This window comes from Podarcis erhardii (genome assembly GCF_964252035.2).
Source record: "Podarcis erhardii genome assembly, chromosome: 9".
Lineage (NCBI taxonomy): Eukaryota > Metazoa > Chordata > Lepidosauria > Squamata > Lacertidae > Podarcis > Podarcis erhardii.
Genome location: NC_138512.1, coordinates 36,796,700 through 36,821,433, shown reverse-complemented (window position 1 = coordinate 36,821,433; position 24,734 = coordinate 36,796,700). Strand labels below are relative to the sequence as shown.

Below are 24,734 nucleotides of genomic sequence, written 5' to 3'. Positions count from 1 at the left end.
TTTATGCCCTGCCTTTTCCCCTGAAAAGGACTTATTTCTTGAATTCAAAATAGAAGTTCATGTTCTTGGGGGGACCAAATTAGTGGTGGATGAAATACGCACACTTTTAAAGCACATTCAAAGCACCACTTGCCAAAAGCACGGGAGCTAGTTTGTTAAGGGTGCTGGGAACTGCAGTTTTGTGAGCAGGGATAAACTTGTTTCCAGGATTCGTGTGTGCGCTCTCAATGTGCTCTAAAGGTCTGTGCATGCAGGTGCTATTGTGAATAAAACTCACCAGAGAGCTAATTTAAAAATAGACCTAGAACTGAATAGCTCTCATTCTAAAGGATCCTTTTGATCGCTAAAGGAGCTACTGTAAACGCTCATAAGAGGCAAATAGCACACACGCAACGCGCGTATTTTGCGCTTTTTCGACGCGCACGCAGCTAAAAGAAGACTGAGCAAGCGGTCGGGTACTTTCGCTCTTCTGACGGTTGAACAACACCCGCTCCTCCCAATCACAGCTCGGAAGCAGGAGTGACGCAGCCAACGACGAATCACCGGGAGGCTGCTGTTAATTGGCGGGAGGAAGCGGAACCGAGGGCTCGTGGGTCGCAGGGTCTAGCCGGGTGGTTTACAGCGACGGACTCCGTCCCCCACTCTGAGGCGCACGTGCCGGGAAGCTCTGCTTGGTTTCTTCCTCCGCGAACATGGTGAGCTCGGGAGGGCCATTGGACTTCGGAAAGAGCGGAGGCGAGGGGGAATGTACACGACTCTTTACCGAGCGCGGTTGTCGCAGCAAAGGCCCGTGCGAGAGAGACAGGCCTGTTCCGGCTCGTTTCCAGTGGCTGCAACCCACGAAAGCTCTGGCCAAAAATAGGTTTTCTGTCCTTTAAGGGGCCCCTGAACTGCTGCGGCCACTGCAGCAGGCCGCAAATGCTGTTGGATTGCAACTGCTACTATCGGGGTGGGGGTGGGGGTGGGAATGGGAATTATTGGTAGGTATATATATATATGTGTGTGTGTGTGTGTATATATGTATACACACACACACACACACACACATATATATATATATTGATTTTGTTCTGTCTCTAAGACATCTGGGTATAGGGAGGTATACAAATTCAATAAATCATCATCATCAGGACTTGAGTCCTACTGTGGATTCAGTGTGACTCATTTCTAAGCAGACGTGCCTGGAACCTACATTGCAAACGGTTAACAACGTTCCGTCCCCCCACCCATTCACACCTGCTTGTGCTTAGTAAGTTAGTAGCTGGCTGTGTCCTGTCGATGGTGGTTATTTAAAGTTTATGGAGAACATTTGTGCCCTGCTCTTTGGTCAAAGAGGCCCCCAGAATGGCTTACGTTGGCCATCAATTGAAACAAGGCAGTCCCTGACTACAGGTTTTACAATCTTAAAACACAGAACACGCAGTGGAAAAGGGGGTAGGGAGGGAAGAGGGGAAAGGATGGAGGCATGGATAAATAAGTACGTAAGAAAGAAAGATGCTACAGCCAATCTGGCTGCCATATATTGTAGAAAAGTACTGCATATAGTAAATGGTTGTCTGTATTATTGCTTGTGTATGAGCACATGTTTAATCACTAGTGGTTATTCACTGCTAGGTAACAGCCAGCCTATATCAGGTGTTTGCAGCATTTGTTCCTAGATAATCTATGGTATTTGGCAAGTTATTGGTAGCATCTGTGCTCAGATGCTACAAGAAAAGGTTATTCTCTGCACTGTATAATTAATATTTTTACTGTCTTGCACAATTATTTTCTGCTAGTTTTAGGGAAGATGAAGAACCTATAGGGGGCAGTGAAGTCTCTCTTTGAGTCCTTGAAATATTTTTAGGAAGTCCTGTCTTAGATTTCAACAGGTTTCCCCCTCAAACTTCCAAGTACATCTTTGTGACCATTCTTCATGTTATGTGGAAATGTTTTGTTAACTGAATCATTATATTATTTTGGTGGTGAATAATAATAATAATAATATGAACAATAAAAATGAGCAATAATAAGCAATACTAATTTTGTAGCACTTTAAAGTACCCAAAGCACTTCACTTGTATTGTGTAATTGTAGTTCCTACAATAATGTTGCATGGTAAGTCAATATAATTATCCCCCATTTTGCAGATGGGGTGGGATCGAGTTTGAGAGTGTCTTGCCTCAGGCCACCTAGTGAGTTTATGACAGAGGTGAGATCCAAATTTCCTGACTTCTGATTTGTAGGTCAGTCTCTTAGTTGCCACAGTATGGAATAGTGTGGTGATGCTACTCATTCTGTAACCACCCATAGCCTTTACTTGGAAATAAGTCTCATTGATGTTATGTTCATGGATCTTTTCTGAGTAAATATGCTCAGTGCTTCAGTCCAAGACTAAAATTCTATCCATTAAACTTAGTGAGATTTCTGCAAAACATATTATTGGGCAGCATAAGTGCATGAATAACTGCTTTTGAATACTTTTCATCATCACAAGAAATTCAGAAGAGGAGGTGAAATGTTTTGGCTTCATATGGAAAAATATAAAATCTGATTTGAAATGTTTCAGAGAAAATTAAGGCTGTAGTCCTGTGCCTGTTTACCTGGAAGTAAGCCCCATTGAACTCAGTAGGACATACTATTGAAAAGAGATGCATAGCATTACATTGTGCAATAATTCTATTTTTGATTGTCACCCTCTTCAAAAATGTCCCCAGTAATACTGTACTGAATACAAAATGAAAAACACACCATCTGCGCAACCTATTATCATAATTTGCTGCAGAGGAAACACATTTTTATTTTAGTTCTGGATGTCCCCCAACTGTGTGAGTTGGCTGGCAGTAAAATAAAAAATGTGATGGAACACTATGTTTGGAAAATGATTACCCCCTTCTTAAACTAAGCCTGCCAAGGTGGAAATGTGCTTTTCATTGCACAAGACTCTGGGAAAGTTTCATGTACATAGAATAATAGTGTGATTTAGAACTCTTGGTGATTGACACAGAATATAAGGGAGAAAGCATGAAGGGCTGTTTACTCAAACCTTTAATTTTGAATTGAGTTTGGAAGATAATAGGGAGATTGTGTCAAAGAATACACTTGAGGTTAAATTATATTGGAGCCATCCTACATAATCAACAGAACAATCCTTGTGGAAAGACAGCATATAGGTAGAAGGGTCCAAGTGTAGCCTTCTCCAAGATATTCGGGTTTTATATGTGTTAACATTCAGTTATATAACCCCCACCCTACACATCCAGTTTGATAGCTGCATATGAGTGTATTGTAATGTTTCTGACTTTAAAAATCGCTTCAGGATAATGCAGCCTTTATGGTACCCTTCTGCGGTATGAATACATAAAATGTTGCTATTCCAATTCTCATAATGGACCTTAGGAAAATACACCCTTTAACCAAAATCGTGCCTGATTTTACAGAAATACATTTAAATAGAAGAATTAAGCAACTGTTACATTTGTTAATGAAGTTGCTAATATAGGGTGTGCCGTTTTGTCTTTGGCTTTCTTCTCTTTTCATACCAAGAATGTTGTTGAACTCCCATCATCTCTGACTCAGCCATGGAATGATGGGAGCTGAAGTTCAACAACATCTGGAAGGCTACTGGTTGCCTCTCCCTGCAGGAGACAAATACAAGATATACTTTACTATAAATCCAGAAATAAACTTTATTTTGATGTTTGTAATTGCTTTGTAGCCCATTCAGTGTATTTTTTCTTTCTTCATAGTGGTAGGTTTTCATTCTATTCTAGCTACTCATCTTTATCTCTCTTTTTAGGGGAAAAAACTTTTTAGCAATTCAATATTTTTCATCTTATTTTAGTTATAGCCCCTTCTATTCTAGAGTAGTTGGCAGGATAACAGTATGCTGAATTTGCTTTGCCCACTGTATTTGTGGATAGACACCAAGACTTCACATGCTGTTTTTATTGTCACCAGTGTACTGAGGAAAACTGGGAGAGGGAAATGGGTCCTGGAAGTTATACAGAATTTTCATATGTACTAGACATGCAGTTGTCATTGGTTCTCTGCAACAAAAAGTATATTTTATCTATTCTTAATCTTCTGACAATCAATTTCACAGAGTGACCCCCAAGTTCTAGTCTTAAGGAAGAGGGAGGGGAAAAAAATCTCAATTTTCTCTACAACAGGTGACTGGCTCACAGGCTAAATTTGGCAGTGTGATAGTTTTCCACAAACCATGCCCACCTGCCCTACTTCTGATTTCATAAGTCATCTTAGCTGTGGGGCAGGTAAAGACATGGCTGGATCACCTGTGCAACAGAGCAGATAGCCCCAGCTAGCTGTCACATATGGTATATGAGTGATAAGGGAAGTTCCCCACCTTGTTCTATTCTACCCATAATTGTGTACACCTTGTCGATGTCTCTATTTGGTCATCTTTTTCTTCCTTCTAAAAAGCTCAAACACCATAGCCTTTCTTTTGTGTTGAATGCATCTACTCTTGGATTCTTTTGATTATCCTAGTATGTACCTTTTTCATCTCTCTATCTCTCTCTCCCCCCTGCCTCGGTAATTAGAATACCATTCCCCTGCTAGACACTATGCAGATAGTAAGGCCACCAGTGCATCTCATTGCTGTTTCCTGGTTCACAGCTAAGAGTCCTGGGATTCAGAAAGCTGATGTTACTATAAGTGTTTGTGGAGTTGGAGGACAACAACACATTTAATGCAGATGTAAAAACTGAACATCCATAGTGATTGTTTGAGATTAATTACCAAGTGCCTTATATAGATCCTGTTCATAATTCTCCCCTTGGTTGTTTTTAGTGCTCCTTCTAATATTTGTTAGTATGTTCTCATTATTGTAAACCTAGTTTTGGCATCAATCCTACAAACTGAATAGCACTGTCACCAAGACACATCAAGGGCGCTGGATGTATTGATTATTATCACTAACATTTCAAAAGGTAGACTGCAACAGGAGCTGTGTAGCCAGTAGCACCCCCACAATCCCATTGCACATACCAGCCAGGGTGAAATTTGCTGGGGGTGGGAAGGGAAGAAAAATTGGCCCTTCACTGTGCCAGTTCCAGGCTGGTACAGCAAAGGCCTAGCTCAAGTCCATTGTTGCCACGTGATGACAGCAGTGCTCAGGATCCAGTCTGTTAGCAGTGGGGTGTTGGGAATAAGTCTTATCAGCTGTGCATTTAGAAATTATTATTGGTTTGTAAATTTGCTTTATCTCAGATAATAGCTTTATTGTTTTAGCTGGGTGTGTTTGTGTTTCATCAATATGTAGTTAAATACGTTGAGTCTATTAAAATCTCTCATTTTAAACCCTTACTTTGGTAAATAAAATGTTTTAAGTGACATAATCTGTCTTGAATTTAAGGTTTGACTGTTTATTTTTCACCAGGTCCTGCTGCTTCTGAGCTGCCTTTCACCCACATGCAATAACTCCCAAGAAGCCGTCGAAGGAAAATACTTCTCAAAATTCTTACTGTGCCTTTCTTCTGATTCTTTTTTTCAGCCTAAAGCAGCAAAGGGCAAAAGGGGAGCACAGGAGAAGAAAGTTATCCATCCCTACAGCAGAAAAGCTGCTCAGCTTACAAAAGAAGCACACAAACAAGAAAGAAAGGAAAAGTGAGTCCCTTTGTACTCTTCAGAGGCAGGGAAGAGAAATACTGACCTGCTGGGTTCTTCAGAGATTTTTCTTGCCCTAGAAATGTCAAGAAATAACTGAGTTTGCAAAGCTTCTCTTAAAGTGGGTTAACAATAAGATGAATTTACAGGTAGATATCTCCCTGACAGCCAATTACCACTAAGGCCATAAACACTTTCGCCTGTGATCTCACAGGATTGCTGACACATTAGAGGCTGTGATGGAAAACATCAAGCTACTGAAAGGCCTTCCTCTCAACCTGTTGCATCTCGACCATGCAACCACTGCACAAATATTCTTCAGCATAACTGTTTTCTGATGTCTGCATCAACGAAAGCTACTGTCAGAAGATCTTGCCATTTCTCATGATTCAGTTTTATAACGCTTGACATTTCTCATGTGGTTTTCGAAGGAACAGAATTGTAGAGTTGGAAGGGACCTTGACGGTCATCTAGTTCAAGCCCTTGCAATGCAGGGATCTTTTTGCCCCCTTTTGCAAGGAGTGGCTTCAGATACAGGGTAGGCAAATGCAGCTGGAGTGGAGAATTGGGAGACATTGGACAGGTGGTGTAGACGTTCCCTTGATCTTGCTCCAGAAAAGCAGCGCTTTCTTGGCTTGCACATTCTTGACTTACCTGTGTGCACGTATGTGAAAGGGGTGGGGGAAGTGAGAGGTTGCATTTTTCAGGGAGTGAGTGCTGTGAAGGTGCATCTGCTAAAGGTCTGCAAATGCAGATTGACTGAGCTTCTACACATTACCTGCTCTGGGTGAAATGCTCTCACTAGATCCCAGGAAAGGAGGTAGAAGAGGAGAAGCTAGTACAACAGTCAAAGTCAGCAGTACCAGAGACAATGACAGTGGCTTTTCTCCTGTTTTACAGCTGTATGGATCAGGGTTACAGCCCATGAAAGTCTTATACAGGTCTGGTATATGTGTGAGAGGGGGGTGGGAAGGGTGATGGTACACAGAGAGGAAGGTATAAGGAACCCATTTGCACTCCTTCATAATAATCTTTAACATTTTGTGACCTTAAAAAAAGCACGCTTTTCTGTTACATAGTTTTAATATACAGGCGGACTCTTAGAATAGCATCTATATTGCCAGTGAATCATGGATCATGCACATATTTTAAAGTGCCAGGACATTCCTGTATTTCACAAGAAGTAATATGTCAACTGAGATTCTAACTGTATTTATATCCTAGAAATATACGCCTTCATGTTGACATGCAGAGCTTTTTACATATAGGATGCTCTTTCAAAGGTGTTCACCTTGTCTTCCTGAGTAATGATGTTTTGCTTCCGTTGACTATTATATGGGAAAGTATTTATGGCATTTGTAGGCGTGTAATGCTATTTCTATTGTAAATATATATTGCTCACCTATTGAAATAAAAGATTATAAAAGAGCAAAAATACTTCAAGGGAAAATATTGAACTGACAGAAGAGGACTTTCTGGAGACTCTAGCAAATGATGCATAATTTCTCTTCCTTTCTCACCCCCAATATTTACTTCATTCTTCATCTACTTACAGCTATGCCTCCCCTCAAGAAGTCCCACTAGCAGCTTCTCTGAAGATCTGCCACAATCTGAATTTGTGGAATAGCAATGCTAGTAAACTTAGTCATAGTATGGATGACTAACTTTATTTTTATAACTGCATTCAGGCATGGCCTCGCCTGTATCAGCTATTACAAGAGAAAATAGAGCTGGGTATCATCAGTATACTGATCCTAATCTCCTGTTAACTGCCCCCAGTGGTTTCATACAGATTTTGAATAGCATTGGGGACAGATTTGTGCCCTATGGCATCCTGCAGGGGGCTGAGCCACAGTGACCCAATAATGCTCTTTGGTACTGACCCCATAAGCAGGAGTGAAACCACTGTAAAACTCTGCCTCCTTCTCATGAACGTGAGAAATTTAATCTTACCATTCTGTCTTCCACCCCGCTATGTGTGTGTTTGCGTATGTGAGAGAGATAAGTTCTTTATATAGGAAATTATTAAATTGGAGCTATCCTTTTGCAGGTTGAAAAATGAAAAGGCCTATCGCCTCAGCGTTGTGGGTGAGTGTGAAAAACTATTTTATTTTTAGGCTCCAAGTTCAGCAGAATTAAGTTTTGTAGCATGCCTTAAGCCTTTAAGCCTTTCTGGAAAAAAGGCAGCCTACATAAGGCAACATGCTCTATACCTTTAGAATGACAATGCTCTCAGCTTGGCTTCATGAAAGCTGGTGAAGTCACTGCTACTGGGATACTTGGTTCCTTTGATGTCTGTTCTTTGAAGCACTTGCAGACATTTCTATTACTGCTTCCTTGTGGAGCTGCAGTGGGCATTTTGGCATCCTTCAGAATAGAATTGCAAATAGAATTTGGCCACATGTGGCTAGCTAAAGGTATCAGCTTTTTGCTTTGGATTTAAAGTGTGCATCTTGGAAACTGTGTTGTGTGATGTTTTTTTAAAACAAACATCAGCGTTTCTAAAGTTCTGATTTGCCATTACTCATACTTAGTGCATCTAAACTTTTTTGCCTTTTACAAGCAAGTGGACTAACTTAGTTTTCCGCATCACATTGCCAAGATGCTTAACTAGCAAATACCTTGCCTGGCTCCTCTTTCTTCTCCTTCAGTGAGGGAATGGGAAAAGGTTGCAGCTCAGTGGTTGAACATACGTTTTACATGCAGAAGGTTCCAAGTTCCTTCCTTCCCCACAAAGGATGTTGGGTAGAAGGGTAGGGAAGAACCTCCTTTGACATAGGAAGAGTTATGGCATATCCTGGCAAGCAGTGTTAGGCTGGCTGGACTAAATTGTCTGATGGTGAGGCAGTTTTATCTGTTCACTGTTAGTATTAACAATAGACACGGCTCCTGCATATTGAAGTTTTAGTTAGGAACATCACTGTCACATTTGTGCAGGAAGTCAGTCTTGGCTGTGCTGCTTCTCTGCTTCTATCTAAAAACAGGTAACTACAAAATCTTAAGAAGAGTGGTTCTTGCCACTTTCCCATTTTGTAAAGTATAGCTTGGATAAACATTTGATAAAGGTAATCTATGTCCTGTTCACAGCATATCCAGTTGATTCTCATAAGTGGCCACCTAGTCCTCTGCTGAAAACGTTAAAAGTTCTCCATCTTCCTAGGCATCGTAGTGCACTGTGGAACTGTAGGATGTTCAGATGCCTCATTGTATTTGGGGAGACGTAGCCTTTGGATGGGTAAAACCCCCATGGCATCCATAAGACAGGAAAGCTTGCCACATGTTCACTTGCCCCATGTATCCTGCTGGTTGCTTTCTCCACGCCATCAATCTTGAAGATGCTCGTACTTTTTTCAATCAAGACAAGGAACTCAACTGGAGTCACACAATCAGGTGGCACAAATATGTTCAAAAATCCCTCTGGGTGTATCCATTTATATTATCACATGTTATGTTACTTTATGCAGCTGGTCTGTTTGAGAATGTTTAAGAGCAGTTGCTTAGAGAAAAGTAAGCAGCAGGACAGATGTGTGAACTGACTCCATGTGTAAAGTGTCTGAACTCATATGCGTCTTTTCCTGTAATATATGTTGCACGTACAGTGGTACCTCAGGTTAAGTACTTAATTCGTTCCGGAGGTCTGTACTTAACCTGAAACTGTTCTTAACCTGAAGCACCACTTTAGCTAATGGGGCCTCCTGCTGCTGCCACGCCGCTGGAGCACGATTTCTGTTCTCATCCTGAAGCAAAGTTATTAACCCGAGATACTGTTTTTGGGTTAGCAGAGTCTGTAACCTGAAGCGTATGTAACCCGAGGTACCACTGTACCTTCTTTGCATTTGGGGGTTTATAGCAGATACCCTTGAGCTGAATTAAAGACTGTACTGTCCTTGGCAGATAAAATAAGTGACAAAAGATTGCCATAACCCATCATGCCTCTTGGGCATTCTTCTGACTTCTAGGAAATGCATGGCTCTTGACCACCTTTTGTCTTCTAACAGCCACTTCATGGGAGTTGGCAGCAGGGGCCTGTCTGGGAGCCGAGACTTCATTCTTGGATCCCATACAACTCTGTGGAACAAGTTCTCATCATTTAGCTAACTGCCCCTTAAAATATTTATCTCTTATTTGTTCCAGAAACAGTGGAAGGCTTTTACTTCACCTGTGTTATATAACAGGTGTAGTAAGCTCTTGAGCACTTTTTTTTTTCTTATAGGGGAAAAATTGCTTTGGTTTCAAAGTCACCTTGATCCCGACAAAGTGGAGTACACAAAAAAAGAAGCCTGTGAACTAACAGAAAAGTAAGTTTGCAGCACACAAGGAAACAGAAGGCCTGTTTTGGTGGATGCAAGAGTGATGAGGTGCATTCTCCCAGCTGGTGTTTACATGCATGACATGCCTTTCCTTTGCCATTATTTCCCCCTTGATGTTCACCAACTCTTGACTTATTTCAACATTTTGTGTGTGCTCAGTTTTCATGACTTTGTAGAAGACTTAAGTATTACATGGATAAAAAAGTAACAGTAATAATTAGTAATCCTTAGCTCATTAATGTTCCAGAATCATTTTATTTCAGTTGCGCAGAATTATTTTGCACCTATTTACATGTATCTGTGAAATACTTGACCTCGTTTTTTATTAAAGTTGTTTAAAGCCAGGAGATAGGGAAAGTAAGTGAAAGCAGCATAAGCAATCTAGTACTTAATGAATTGATGTTATAATCAATATGGTTGGTGAAAATGTGTTCAAAAGAGGTGACACAGGTCTATTTTCTCCTTCCGAAAGCTGCTTACTGGGGGGGGGGGGGTGGAGGAGCTGGGACAATTTCCCAGCTAGCGGGTCTCAGTTGCTTATCAAGAGGAAGAGGTGAGAAGACAGCAACCTTGCTCTTCCTACAGCAGGCTTTAGTGTGAGTGTGTATGGTACTATCCTGGAAGCATGAATAGCCCTATACTCTCCAATTTTATTTCTACCTTCTGGGAAGCTAGCATAGTGGCTTCAGTCTGCCACTTTGTTCCCTTCATAGCTTTCTCCTGCTCTGTCATGTGAAATCATGGGTGGGGAATGCTTTTCAGATGGAGGGCATCACTACATGGCAGCTATGAGTGGAGCCAAAAGTGGATGGGGCAACCCCAAGTCTCTCACATACCACACATTCATTCATTCATATTCTCACACACAAACACCCACACCACGCTGTTCTTGTTCCTCCACTCCTTTCCTTTGCAGCAATGACACCTGAAGAAGCCTCCCTTTGGAGCCAGTGTAAGTCCTTTAAAAAATCTTAATTGCTTCATCAGGGATTTCCAGAGGGAGGCTGATCTCAGAGGTGCCTGTCTGCAACCCCTTCTGCCACCCCACCCCCAAGCAGTTAACACTTCAGTGCCAGTGGAAGGCATTTTTCAAGCCTAATTGCTGTATGGAGTTGGAGCTAGGAGCAGAAGGCCTTGTGGGCTGTATCTGTTCTACAGGCCAGAGGTTCTTCACTCTTGTGATGCATATAGATCATAGGTATAGACCAGTGTTTCCCAAACTTGGGCTTCCAGCTGTTTTTGGACTACAAGTCCCATCATCCCTGACCACTAGTCCTGCTCGCTAGGAATGATGGGAGTTGTAATTCTAAAAGAGCTGGAGACCCAAGTTTGGGAAACCCTGGTATAGACAGTGAGTTGTTGTTGTTGTTAAAAAGGTGCCAGTACTTAAGACCTCTGTTAGAGCTGGTTCTTGTGGGCTTTGTAGAGCAACTGCAAGGGTGTAATGTTTGAAGGATGAAAACCTTTCCCCACATTGACATTTTTACTGTGTTACAGTTATTTGCAGCGTTTCAGCGATGAGTTGGAGCAGATTGAACTGCGTAACAGTATTAAAGGACGGCAGGGCAGACAGCACAGTTCCAGAGAAACAGCCATCAAACAGACTATGGAGCGTGAAAGACAGATGTATGAAGGATATGGGCTAGGTATGACTGCGTTACTGCCTTGCCATGCTAAGAACTGAATCTGTTATGAATAATTTCTTGCAGGCAAATCAGAACTCTATACAGGGCAGTAGTTCACTGGATTTCTGCTTTTGGACATAACCCCCTTCCATAACCTGCAACAGTTTCCTTAGCATTATTTTCCTTTAATTTACTGTGTGACACCCTCCCCTCCCCAGTGCAGTTGTATCTCACATGGCCTTCACAATAGTGGGTTAGAATCTCCATGGGGGGAAGCTGGTGAGTAGATACTTGAGTTGCTTGGGAATCCTAGGAATCAAAAAAAGGCAGTGCAGTTTTGAGAGGGTTAGTCTGCCATCTTGATTAAAAACGACATCCATTTGTATCTAAACGTAGATGAAAACCTGCCTTCGATCTCATGACCCACTGTGCAAAATTTGGTTACAATATCTTAAGGTTTCCAAATGTAGAGTAAACAGACAGACACAAGACAGGCAACTCTGTATTATTCAAGAAGCAGAAGGAAAACTCATTTTAAAGGTTGCATGTTGTATACAAGCTAAAAATACACCTCAGCAATATTCAGAAAGTGTGATTTGTTGGTGACCCTTTCCTTGTTAAAGGTAACCTCCAATCATTCATTCCTTGTTAATGCTCCTGCTGTGGATGTTGGCACAATGCCTGTACCGAGCTTCAATTTAAGGAAAATTGTTGCAGCAGATAGTGTAATTAGAACCTGCAGTCTAAAATCAAGAAGTCATTTAGACCATGTAGCGTAACTTAGTTTTAAAACCTTTGGCATTTCCAGGAAGTCTCCCCCCACCCTGCAGTTTCCTTTCTCTTAATGAGAGAGAATTTATGTAGGCTTGATTTAATTAATTCTTTTCTTGCCGAAGATAAAGTTTCTCATCCCTTTTCGGAAGAGAAAAATAAGACTATCTGGACTTGTATAAGCAGCAAAATAGGAAAGCTTATGTGTCCTTCCAAGATTTGTAGGTGTTAAGCAATGAGCAAACTGTCTCACTTTATGTTGTCATGGTGCGTGGTGGCGCACTGCCCTCCTAACCACGCCCTGGAGCCAGTTTGGGGCATGGCAGTGATTGGTGGCAAGACTTGCAAGTGCCCACACATCTGTTCCTGTCGCTATTGCCATCAACCTGGTACTCCTCTGCTATGCGCTCTGGCTTCTGTCACAGGGTTCCATTGCGCCAGAAGCAGTTTAGTCATGTTGGCCACATGACCCTCATGTTGGCCACATGACCCTCATGTTGGCCACATGACAAGCTGCCTGCAGACAAACGCCGGCTCCCTCGGCCTGAAGCGAGGATGAGCGCTGCACCCCATAGTCGCCTTTGACTGGACTTAGCCGTCTGGGGGTCCTTTACCTTTTACTCCTCTGCTCTTGCTGTCACACCCCATCCTGGTCCTGGTGAGCAGTAGCACTACTGCAGTTGAGAGAGTGGTGTGCTGGCAGCTCACACAACACAAGTGTTTGTTCAGCAAGCTGCATATGTTTTTTTAAAAAATAGTACAGTAACAAACTGGGCTGTCCAGGCAAATCAACAGGTGTTGCCTAAAGATCAGAGGCTTTCTGGCAATTGGAGACAGGGGTTTCCAAAGAGATTCTGTGACCTTCCCTGAGTTTCTATACCTGCCTTAATATATCAGACCCCCAAACACGTGGTTGATGTTACTTTCCATGCATCATTCTTTTCACTTTCCTTTGCTGTGCTGTGTCATTGGCTGAAGGCAAAACGGAATTAGTAGGTTTTACTGAAAATTTTATCTTCCCCCTTCCTGTTCCCGTCAGTATGGTACATGAGCAGTTTGGGCTTTCAAGCACTCTGTTCTTGGCTGTTAATAGCTCCATTTTGGGGAACTGCATGCTGATGTCAGTAATCTGCAAAATAAATCCAAAATCTTACACCCCTGACACACACAATGGCTGTATGAATCAACTACTAGACAATGGACAGTTTAGTGTTAATTCAGTCAGAACATTGCAATATATATTTAGTGTCAAAGCGTCCATCAGAATAATCTCATGCAGCAGTCAAATTGGGAACTGCATGCTTTAATGCTCTCAATGTCAAGAGTGTTCGTTCTGCACCGATAATTTTTTTCTGCTCTACCTTTCTCACGATCACCTATGTTGAATGAGCAATTTGCTAGTATGACTACCCTGCTCTGCCCCAATCTGCTCCCTGAAATTGCAAGGCGGCTGCGACACCTGCTTGTTATGGGTCTTACTTTAGTGGATTCTCAAATGAGCTAGTTCTATTTGACAAAGAAATATACTTCTCTGATTAGGAGTGGTTTGATTAAAAGCTTTCAATCAACTAAAATGGTGTCCCTGATTGGGCATCGGATTTTTCAAAACATATTTTTAAACACAAGTGTTTCTAGAAACTCCATACGGCAAGCACCACCTTGAAGCATTCTCCCTTGTGTCAAACACAGGAGATATGCTTCTTCCAAGACTATGTTTGCTGTAATACTTGTTTCATCCAAAATGAAGGGGGGGGGGGAAGTATTCTTGCTTCAGAAATGTTTATTAATTATATACAAATTTAATCAGCCAACTAACACGCCTATGCAAATTTAATCAGTCAACTGACACTCATATCATATGATCAATTTAAAGTGTCTTCAATTGAATTGCAGCCCTGCTTTTAATGGTAGCTTTCTTTAAACAATTTGTTTTTTGCTCTTTGTTAGGGGCATGACCTTGAGACATCTAAAGCAGCTACCATTTCATTTCAGTGCAGCCTTCCCCAACCAGGTGTTCTCCAAATTGTGGGTAGGGGGCTGACTGGGGCCAAGAGGAGTTGTAGCTGAAAACATCTGGAGTTGCTCTGATTTTGACCTTTCTAAGTAGTATAATCAGTAGAAAAATGATGAGAATTCAGGAGATGAAGTGCACTATCTGGCAAGGTTTTCTTTTGTTTCAGAATCTCTGAGCACAGATGTTATATAATCTATGGTGTTGTGCATTTGGAGATACTGTAAGATTTAGTATGTGACCAGTAATATAACCACAGCTGTAAACTGTTGGACAAAGGAATCAGAAGTGAGGTATTATCATTATCACCACTGATACATGCACGAAGATCATTGAGGTTTAGCCAAATTCAAAAAGCTCTCAAAAGAAGCACCCTCCCCTGATGTATAGTAGTACTTAACAGGTTGGTGCTAAAGATGCTTTCCCTAATAATTCTTTCTTTCATAGTAGACAGAACTCTTGGCAAGAGTCCAGTATTTGTTTTCTGTTTTTTGAAGGTCGGGGGTGTGGAAATTCTCAGTTTCTTCTAGGTAGGTACTAAGTCTCAGAGCAAATTGATTAGTCTCTTTCATACTATCAGAACCAGAAGTAGAGGGTCCTTCAGCTAGCCTTTTAAAAGGTCTCAAATCAAAATTTCTGTTTAGAAATGGTTGGATGAGCTTGGTTTTTATTCTGTTTCCAACAGAGATCCCTGACATTGTGAACTCGAAGCACCTTAAAACATTCAGGTGAGTTGTTTTCTTATTTAAACTCACTCATGCTGTAGCAGTTCGGGGGGAGGGGGATGTCAGTGTGGGGCAGTCTTCACGTCAGAACAAAGTTTGGTCACTCCCAAGTCCTTAATTTAAGGCGGAACACATTAAATTCACTGGTAGAAATGTTTGATTAGCAGTGGTTTCCATGATCTAAACTACTGTCATTTCCCCTCCTTTCCCTACTTCACAGTACCTGGGATGGTGATTTGCAGAAGCTACCAAACATTAAAATGAGGAAGATATCCAGGAAAGATGCTCTTAGCAGTTTAACTAAGAAGGCAACAGTTGAAGCTGAGATGGACTTGGATGTAGCAAAGGATGCAGAGAAACAAATGCTTGCTGGTATGGGAAATGACAGCTGAAGCAAATTGCCAAGCTGCTATTTTAATGTTCAGTTAGAGCTAGACTAAATCACATTTTGAGTGTAAATGTGACAGGACATCTTGACGATGACGAGCACTGTAGTTTAGCCTTCAATTCATGATGTAATAAGATGATGTTGCATCATTGTCTTTTGAAAAACATTAAAGTATTTCAAGTTCATAGACGTAGCAACTAGATGCGGGGTACTCTGACCATGCTGAATTTATTTAAAGCAGCAGGTGAAGGGAAGGGTGAAAAAGCTACTCCTTTTGACAGGTTCTTCCCAGCTGGTTTTTTCTTGGAGAGTTGCTATAATGTCTATTTTGGCCCAAATGGATCCATTTTTATCATGCGCTTTCAGGATGTCATTCAGTAGGTTTAGGGCAGGGGTGGCTAATATGTTGCTGTCCAAATGTTGTCCGAGTCCAACTCCTGGCATCCCAGTCAGCCATGCTGTCTGGGGCTGTTAGGAGTTGGGGTTCTGTGACATCTGGAGGGTCAGTGGTTAAGCACTCATGCTTGGGTTAGGAGGAGGATGTTAACATGGTGCATTCTTGAGAACTGATGTCTCCTTGCCACCCTACCGCCCTTCTTCCTGGATAAGACTGTTATATAAAAATTGTAACCGTGCAGTGGCAGCTTTCAGGTTTTACCAGTGCAGAATTTGTGGGTTGCAGTGCCCTCAAAAATCCAGAGTGTATGACCACTTGGCCCTCTTGCTCAGTGCCTGTTTGCACACTGGCTTAGCCTGTTGTGCAGTGAAATGTTCTTTTCTCCATAGGTGGTGCATGGTGGGATGTCTCTTACCATTTTGTGGCCTTGTTATCTTTTTCTGCTCTTTAGATTTAGCAGCCTTATTGTGTTATGCCACATACACCCCTGCCCCAAGTTGCCGCATCATTTTCTCAAAATTTGAAATGCATCCATTGGCTCGGAAAGGGTTGGCAGTCCATATTATCAACATATACGATCGCACTTTAAAAGCAAAAATGACTTACAAGTAACCCCTAGAGGCATCTGTTTAATACAAATACAGATTTGTTCCACAACAATTAGTAGTTTATATTAAGTTTCTTTCCCATCCCAAATACCTTTTTAATACACAAGTCACCCACAAAAGCATCTAAGCTCTTTTGCAAAAGAGAACTGGGTAAAACAAGTAACAAAACTTTTGGGTCTCAACAATATACACAGTAAAATATTTGCATCGTAGATTGCATTGCAGTGCAAGTTTCAAAATTTGACTGCTAATTTTGGTGGTGGAGTTGTGTACTGATGTACACATTTTAGAACCAAACTATTGACTGCTTTCCAGCAGTGGCAATAGCACCAGTAGGCTGCTTAGTTATGCTTGTAAAGCTAATAGAACAATCCATAGGGGAATGCCCCTGATAGCCCCATACAGAGTTGATGAAGACAATTAATTTGGCATTTAACACTACCTCATTGTTAACTTTTCATCATCTTTGTTTTCTAAGGGTAACCTTATTCCACCATGTAAACATTTTCTTTGATACAACTTCTGATATCTCTAATGGTCATCTATTAACTGGCACTAGAAAAGACAGATAACACTATAGTCTGTGTGTGACAACTGGCATCTCCATTTCATGAAAAAAGTGGTAACTATTCCTTCATAGCTGCTTCAGCCAGCTGCATTGAATTTCAGAAGCATCATCTTAAAAAGGAAAAGGTCTTGCTTCTAAGCAATGGAACCATACATGGTCCTCCTGGTGATAAAAAAAACTATTTCTGCCCTATGCATTGTGATTTATAGTCATGCCCGTCTCCATGAATCCAATGCTTTATTGCTATGCCGTTGGGAGAAATAATCAGTTGGCCTTCTTTTAATGTGCTAAATGTATGGGGGACCTAAAGATGAAACATTGATGATTTGGTTGCATTTTAGTGGAATTCGGTAAGCAATTTATATTGTGCCCTGTCCAGTATGGTGCGATGTGCTGCAGCTGCCTTATCTTTTAAAGTATTTATATCACAGTAGTCAGCTGTTTATGCAAAGCAATGGTACATTATTATAAATGGCTATAGCTGGGCAGAAAATCACCAGGTTAGCTATCACTTCAGTTTATAGTTAGACTATATCTGGATGTTTGTGTGTCTTTTTCTTAGTGAAATGGATATGAACCACTCAGTTTGGAATTAATTTTATTCTGATCTTAATTTTGTTCAGTCCCTCCTATGACCTCTATTCAAATACACAGTGTTCTAAACCCCACAAAGAATTTGTGCGGCTCCTTCATCTGACAGTTTAAATGTTAAAATGCATTTCTTCATTTTAGCATTAAAGTCTTCATTGATGGGTTATTTATGCAACTTCTACTCAAGATCCCCATTATCAACTCTTTTTGCTAAACTATTATCTTACATAATCTCATTTTAATGTTTCCAACTAGTGCCATGATTCCAATAAGAGAGGCCTTATTTCAACTACTGAAATCACTGGGGAAAGGCCCATTAATTTTAAGGAGGCTATGTGCTTTTTGCAATGTCTCAGTTTATCCATCACATACATCTGCTGAGTCTTTTCAGAATCAATGTCTTACTGTGTTTTATAAGTATGAAATATGAAATGTAGTCCTTTTTAAAAATTACTTAATCCACTGCAGTTTGCCACCATAAGTTCCTCTCATTACTAGTAACACTGTTCTTGTATAACTCACATTACTTGGGCACAACTCACAATACATTCAACAAGCATAAGAGTGGTATAAGGACAGGTGCAGTGCCCTTTTTTTTTAGGACATCCAATCATTTAGTCTGCTGAGGTACATCATTCTGAAATGGTATGCCAAAGTTATTGGCTTTCCCCCCATGCATGTCATCCCTGCTGGGTACAACATGATACTGATATATATCTTCTGCATTTTCTATTTAGTCACACTTCAGTCTTACATTACTATGCTAAAACCACAATAGTAACAACTGAACTACTGAACCATTAATGATTCAGCTTTACTCCTGTATAGAAGGTACCACATACTTTGTCAATTTAGTGGACATCAGAGAGATACTGGCATATGGGTAATGCTGCCTACTTTGACTCTTTCAATACTGTCCTAACAAGTTTCTGAATCTGTTCTATCCTGATCTCTTAAACAAAAGAATAGAATTTAATCTCCCACCCTTTGCATATTTTACACACTAATATGTAAGTACTAAAAACATGTTTTCAAGGTTTCCTGCTGCTCTGTCTGCAATATATCTCTGATTATAGAACATATTACCCTTTAGCAGGATTTTGGAGGTGGCAGGAATATTCTGTCAATTTTAGCTCTTATGAATAAGGAGCAGTCAAATTGCTGCACCAAATGAATATAAAAATGTGAAAGAAAATGATCATTTGTGCATACAAGGGATATTTTCAGCTACCTAGTTTACAAATACTCACATTTTAAACATACGTTTTCAATGGTAACTTTTGGAAAGGATTTCCTTCATATCGCCTTCAAACCATATATGCTGCAGGTCAGCCACCTCTTTGTAAAATTATCACATTACGAGGTTCGGGTACTTTGTGCTATGGTGCATATCTCTTTCCATGACTTTAAGGGTAAATATGAATCATTTTAAAAATTGCCTTGAAGAGAGTGTGTCCAAGATTACGATAATTAGCAAAAAAGACCATAGTAACAAATAGATGTAAGGGTTTTCTCCTTGTAAACAGAACACTGGTAGTAAATCTGCATATGCAGCTCTTTTCAGCCATAAACAGTGGTACTTGCCATGTTTGTTTGCCTGTTCGAAAGTCATCTCTGATGCGCTTTCTTCTTTGCATTTTCACTATGCTTTGCCACTTCACAATTACATTCCAGAGGTAACATGTAGCTTCTCTTGATCGATTTCCCCATTTGTTCTTCCTTCAGATTTACTTAGTGGTTTTGCTGTTTTAATGTGGCTGAACAGTAGGAAAGCACATTACTTTGTTCTTCAGTAAAGAAAGAGAAACGCAGCTTCCATCAAACCGGCATCACATCAGAAACAGTTTCTTCTCCTGAATGTTGAGAGTTTGTACCTGTCTGTGATACTGGCACCACTACGGAGTCTTTGATTTCAGTGTTCTGATTGGAGGAATAATTTTTCTCCTCTAGTTTTTTGGCAGTGTCTGGACAGTTTTGAACAAATATCACTCGATTGTAAGCCTTAAGCCTTCGCCACAATTGAATGTAGACTTTACATTGCACGTACATGAAGACAAGGCCTCCCGTGAACCCAATGGCCACCACAACCAATTTTGTCCAAAATGGCCACTCCAGCACACCTTTCAGAGTTAAAAAGGGGTGAAAGAGGTAGAGTTAATATTACTGTTTCATTTCCCTGCAAATTTGCTATTTGCTTCTAAATTGCGCTTAGTGAAACCTCCTGACACATAGAGGCTGCAAAGGCTCCCCCTACCAGCTCAGTTCCTAAGGCCTCTCGTGTTGAGCAGTGAAGCTCTGAAATTTTCTTAATATTATGGTTTTATATATAGGAGGGTTCCCAGTAATGAATTTGCCTGTACTGAACAGAAAGAATAATTATTTGCTCATGCATGCAAGCTAAACTTTCCTGACATTTATGTGAAAGGGTTCAAGTCCATGAGATTAGATGGGGGAGAAGCTCTAGGCTGTCATAGCCTGCCTATGGAGTTCCCATAGGAATCTAGTTGGGTACTGTGAATAGGACTCTGGATTAAATGGGTCCTTTAGGCCTCTTAAAGTTTTAAACCGGATGTGGAAATCACTTATTTGGGGTCACCCCCTGTCAGTTACCCACATTTGCAATTGACTTTTAGGTCCTTCAAGTCACTACTTTGGGCAGAGCATTTCTTTTTAACATTTATTTACAGAAAATCCTTTTACCCAGGAGATATTTCTTTTGAGTGAGTTAAGATTTGCTAGAAGAGAAATTGTTTCCTGCAGGATATAACTTTTAAAATGCTCTTATGCCTCTGAGATTAAGAATCTTGCCTATTTGAATGCCAAGTGTATAATTTGCCACTGTATAATTTAAGCTTGCCGAGGGCAGTTTTACTGGGTGCATGAAAATGTTAAACACATCAGTAAAATATCATTTTTGTTTCATTTATTTTTTGCCTAGCAGGATCTCTTAAGCTTGAAAAAGAAAAATAAGGCATGCATATATACATTTTTAAATGGAAAAATGCAACGTTGGAAATTGTATTTCAGAGCAATCTTGGGCACAGTGATACTCAATGTTTGTTTCATGTATACTCAGTTGCTTGTCTTTAGAATATCATGACACCCAGTGGCTATCCTAAAGACAAGTCACTTTATGAAGTAGCCAGGGCTGCTTTGTAAAGTCAGAACATCTTCTGAGAATAGATCAATCATGTTAACCATGCCAGCATATGCTTTATTTTAGGAACATAGGAAGGGGCCTCAGACCATTTGTCCATCTTGCTAGGTGTGGTCTACACTGACACTTTGGGGGTTCAGACTGGAGACATTCTCAGCCCTATGTAGAGATGCTGGTCATTGAGCCTGGGTCCACCTGCATGCAGTGCAACCCCATTTTGAATAATTGCTCTGTCAGTAGGGGTGGGGAGCAATGCAGAGCACTCAAACCCCCTTAGATGCTGGAATTCCCACCCTAAGCAGCGCCTGCAATTTCACTAGACATTGGCCACATGTTTTGAAACCTGTTGCCTGGGGCCTAAAGGGCTAGAAACCTACTTCTTTTATGTAAAAGCCAAAGTTCTCAGAACACTGGAACTAGGGAAGTTGGGTGAATGCTCCCATTTGAACCTGTTGCTTTTGGTTCTGTGCACTCACTTGCCTTTACAGTCTCCATTTCTAAAATCATACTACCTAAGAACATAAAGAAAGAAAATGATAAATACACTCACCATTGTCATTGCCTTGCTTAATTTCCTCTGCGGTCCGATCTATTAGTACATACAGTGACCAAACTACGCAGGTAATAGCAATAATGTGGAATGTGACTGAGCAGACAATCTTCCTCCTTTCACTTGTTGTCATCTGTAGCTTTTCCCACTGCAAATGGCAAACAGAAATGGTTGGGTTTGCAGGAGTTCTTATGTTACTAAACTCTCCCCGCCCCGCTAAAATTAGCAATGAGGATGACTTAATTTTGAAATCTCCTACTTGTTCTCTAAAATACAGGCATTCAGGGCTTCCTTAATTGAAGGGAAATAGCAAAATTAATAAAATAAGCTCAATTTTGGAGAAAACCCATGATGTATTTTATTCAGACTTATCAAGGAAGGCACCCTTTCCTTAGTTTTGTGAAGTGCTGAACAACTGTTTAAAAGTTTCCCTGTCCCATTAAAGACTATAGTAGCAACTACAGTGGTACATCGGGTTAAGTACTTAATTCTTTCCGGAGGTCCGTTCTTAACCTGAAACTGTTCTTAACTTGAAGCACCACTTTAGCTAATGGGGCCTCCCGCTGCCGCTTCGCCGCTGCCGCACGATTTCTGTTCTCATCCTGAAGCAAAGTTCTTAACCTGAGGCAATATTTCTGGGTTAGCGGAGTCTGTAACCTGAAGCGTATGTAACCCGAGGTACCACTGTACCAGCCAAATAATATTCTCTATGTGCAGTTTGATTTTGAAGAGAGAATTCTGCCCCTACAGGTACTCTTGAAATGGGAAAATTTGTCTCCTTTTAAATTGGTGCAGTTTTTATTGGGATAGAACCAGGCCCATATTGGGCAACTCTGAAGTCTGTTGCATGTATTTAAAATGTCTGCTGGCAGGTACAGAGGCCTAATATACACAAGGAAACTAAATGGCCTCTAAAGAATTCTTGAGTAAGACACTCAACCATGAATTTCAGTGGAGTTCAGGGTGAATTCAGACATCATACTAATCACATGGTTGGTTCCTTCTCTGCTTTTAACAAGAAGTAAATAGCAACTGAAGGTGTAGGGTCTTATCTGGATCATGCCCATGGTTTGCTCCCATCGTGGTCTTAACCTGGATTGCCTTCCTCCCACAGCTGCTATTTAGTAACAAAATAAGAAAGCAAGCAAGGGCCAATCATGCAATCAATGCCACATTTACTTTGTCCCTTAGCTATCATCTGGAACGTTGAATTAACCCAATAGTGGGCCTGAAAACTAAAGCAAAAAGCATTTTTCTTCTCTAGATCAAATGTGGATTTTTATCCTCATGCAAATCATGTTTTTCCTCTTTCATAAGTAGATTAAAATGCTGAGCTGATGAGGCTTTTCAACTTTTGAATCTCGTTAAAATATCTCAAGTGGTGGAGAAATGCAGTGCAACGCTGCCACCTTCCTGCTACTTGTAGTACTACATGGCTGAAGTGCATGTTCAAAGCAACATTTTAATATGCGTGCTACATTTCTTCCAAAATGACTCCAAATAGTTGATAAGGCCAGAAGGGAAATAAAAAACCAAACTTGGAGAAAGATGAAGAAATAAGGTGAGTTTTGCATGCCAATGAAATTGCTTTCAGCTTCAAACAGAAGTTGCACACATTGTCATAAGCTGCTCAACTTAAAATTGCTTTTTGCAATATACAGTACTGTGACGTTTCCAGTGCAGTATTGCCACACTAAGTCAGAAATATTTCTATTTCTCTTATTTGTAACAAGTTATATCCTGCCTGTCTTTCAATACTATTTAAAAGAACGCCATCACTGAACAATGATGTGTGCCTCTGCCCCCATGGCAAAAGAAAGGAAACTATGGCTGCTTAAGACAGAAGTGATTACGAGATTTGACACACAAGCAGAACCATCTGCCCAAGATGTGCCAGTAAGGTGTTAGAGGTACTGTTAGATTAGAACTCTAGTATCAGATTAGCCACTATGGGAACATCTTTCAGCTGAAGAAGAGCAAAGGATGGGGATATACTTTATTGACCCCAACAGGATACCAAGTCAACTATGCACATAAACAATACATTTTTGGGGGGAGTGGGCACAGCAGACGGTTTTCTTTGAAAGATGTGCAAGTGAAAGCAATCAAAAATCATAAGAATGACTTACACTTTCTTCATGCTACTAGTAAGTTCAAACTTGGAAAGAAAAATCAACTTAATGATGCTTTGGTTTGGTTTGCCTCCTGCTTTTTCATATTTCTTGAATTTTACATTTTTTAAAAAAACCAAGGGACAAGCAGAAGTGGACATAGTGCTTTTTTTCACAAAAAAAAAATGTTTACGGGTACTGTCATTTTGACTCAAGAAAAATCACCATTTTATAGTTCAAAATGGGGAAAAATACAGTAAATGGACAAAAGTACGAAGATTCACAAAGTGTTCAGGGGTATGGATACCCCTGCGTCCCCCCAGAAAAAAAGCACTGGACAGTAATGCATGCCCGTCCATTCCCCCCCCCCCCATTTAGGGTATTTCTTTTACAATTTCATAGATATCATGCCACCTAATTGTTGGGCAGCTTACCGTATATCCTGCCTTTCCATGGTGTCTTAATAGTGTGTAAAGGAATACAACCATTGAACAACTCAAAAATTCAACAGACAGATTAAAACACCAAATAACTACCTTGTTGGTCAGAAAGTCTCATGATCACAGTCTGCTGTATTCGACTTCCTCATTCAAACCAAGTGCAAACTAAAGCTTTGTGGGCAAAACATTGCAATAAAGGAAAATGAGACTGGGACAGATGAAGGAAAAAGAGAGAGCGTGAGACAACATAGCTCTTGGGGAAGGGAAAATAGCTAAAGAGCCATGGGTGCAATGGAAGGAGCAATAGCATTGACAAAAGTACTAGAAAGAGGCAAATGGGGTAGAAGCTGGAAGCAGAAAATGAATATGCCTTCCCATAGTTATTTGACTGGCCACTTCAAAGACAGCTTGCTGAACTAGGTAGACAATTGGCCTGGTCCAGTTTGCTCTTCTTATGTTCCTAAAGAAAGAGCTAAAAAGCCACACCTACAGGGAACATGCCAGAAAGAGAAAGAAGAACAGAGTAGGAACATATTATACCAGGTCAAGACTTTGTCTGTCTAGCCCCGGATTGTCTACTACTTGATTATTTTGACAATTTGTAATTTCAGGCGTATCTAAAGGGGTATACCTGGACATGCCAAGGACTGAACCCGGTACCTTTTACATGCAAAGCTGATGCTCAGTCACTGAACTATGACCCTGGTCACTGATGTCAGATTATTGTATTTTCTGTTGCAGAGAGTCAAAATGAGAATAAAAACATGGATTTTTAAAAAGTAAGTTTGCAAGCTCAGAAATATGTCCCACTTTGCTGAATTAATTGCACCTAGTTATATCACAGTGTAGTAATCCAGACATTCCAAATTTCAATA

At 40.6% G+C, this 24,734-nt stretch overlaps 2 protein-coding genes and 1 long non-coding RNA gene across 9 annotated transcripts in view; 2 read left to right on the top strand and 1 right to left on the bottom strand.

Moving 5' to 3' along the window:
- Positions 1 to 24,734, top strand: part of LOC309349513 — a 103,046-nt gene that overhangs the window by 31,660 nt on the left and 46,652 nt on the right. The gene's annotated exons all lie outside the window — the stretch shown is intronic.
- TMA16 (translation machinery associated 16 homolog) lies at positions 557 to 15,622 on the top strand. 2 transcript variants are annotated; one of them, XM_081875507.1, is made up of 7 exons: positions 557 to 695; positions 5,495 to 5,607; positions 7,658 to 7,695; positions 9,821 to 9,905; positions 11,415 to 11,563; positions 15,010 to 15,052; positions 15,270 to 15,622. In XM_081875507.1, exons 1-7 carry the CDS (start codon positions 693 to 695, stop codon positions 15,439 to 15,441), a joined length of 603 nt encoding a protein of 200 aa, XP_081731633.1. In that variant the 5' UTR covers positions 557 to 692; the 3' UTR covers positions 15,442 to 15,622. The 2 variants fall into 2 exon arrangements, with proteins under 2 accessions (XP_081731633.1, XP_081731632.1); XM_081875506.1 differs by lacking the exon at positions 557 to 695 and adding an exon at positions 2,168 to 2,191.
- The window catches only part of MARCHF1 (membrane associated ring-CH-type finger 1), a 119,960-nt gene continuing 111,658 nt past the window's right edge, over positions 16,433 to 24,734 (bottom strand). For all 6 annotated transcript variants that reach the window (XM_081875477.1, XM_081875473.1, XM_081875474.1 and 3 more), the window contains 2 exons: positions 21,309 to 21,456; positions 16,433 to 19,721 (listed from right to left, as the gene is read on the bottom strand). In XM_081875477.1, coding sequence (XP_081731603.1) covers positions 19,420 to 19,721; positions 21,309 to 21,456 — 450 coding nt within the window. In that variant the 3' untranslated portion in view covers positions 16,433 to 19,419. The remainder of the gene's footprint in view (positions 19,722 to 21,308; positions 21,457 to 24,734) is intronic.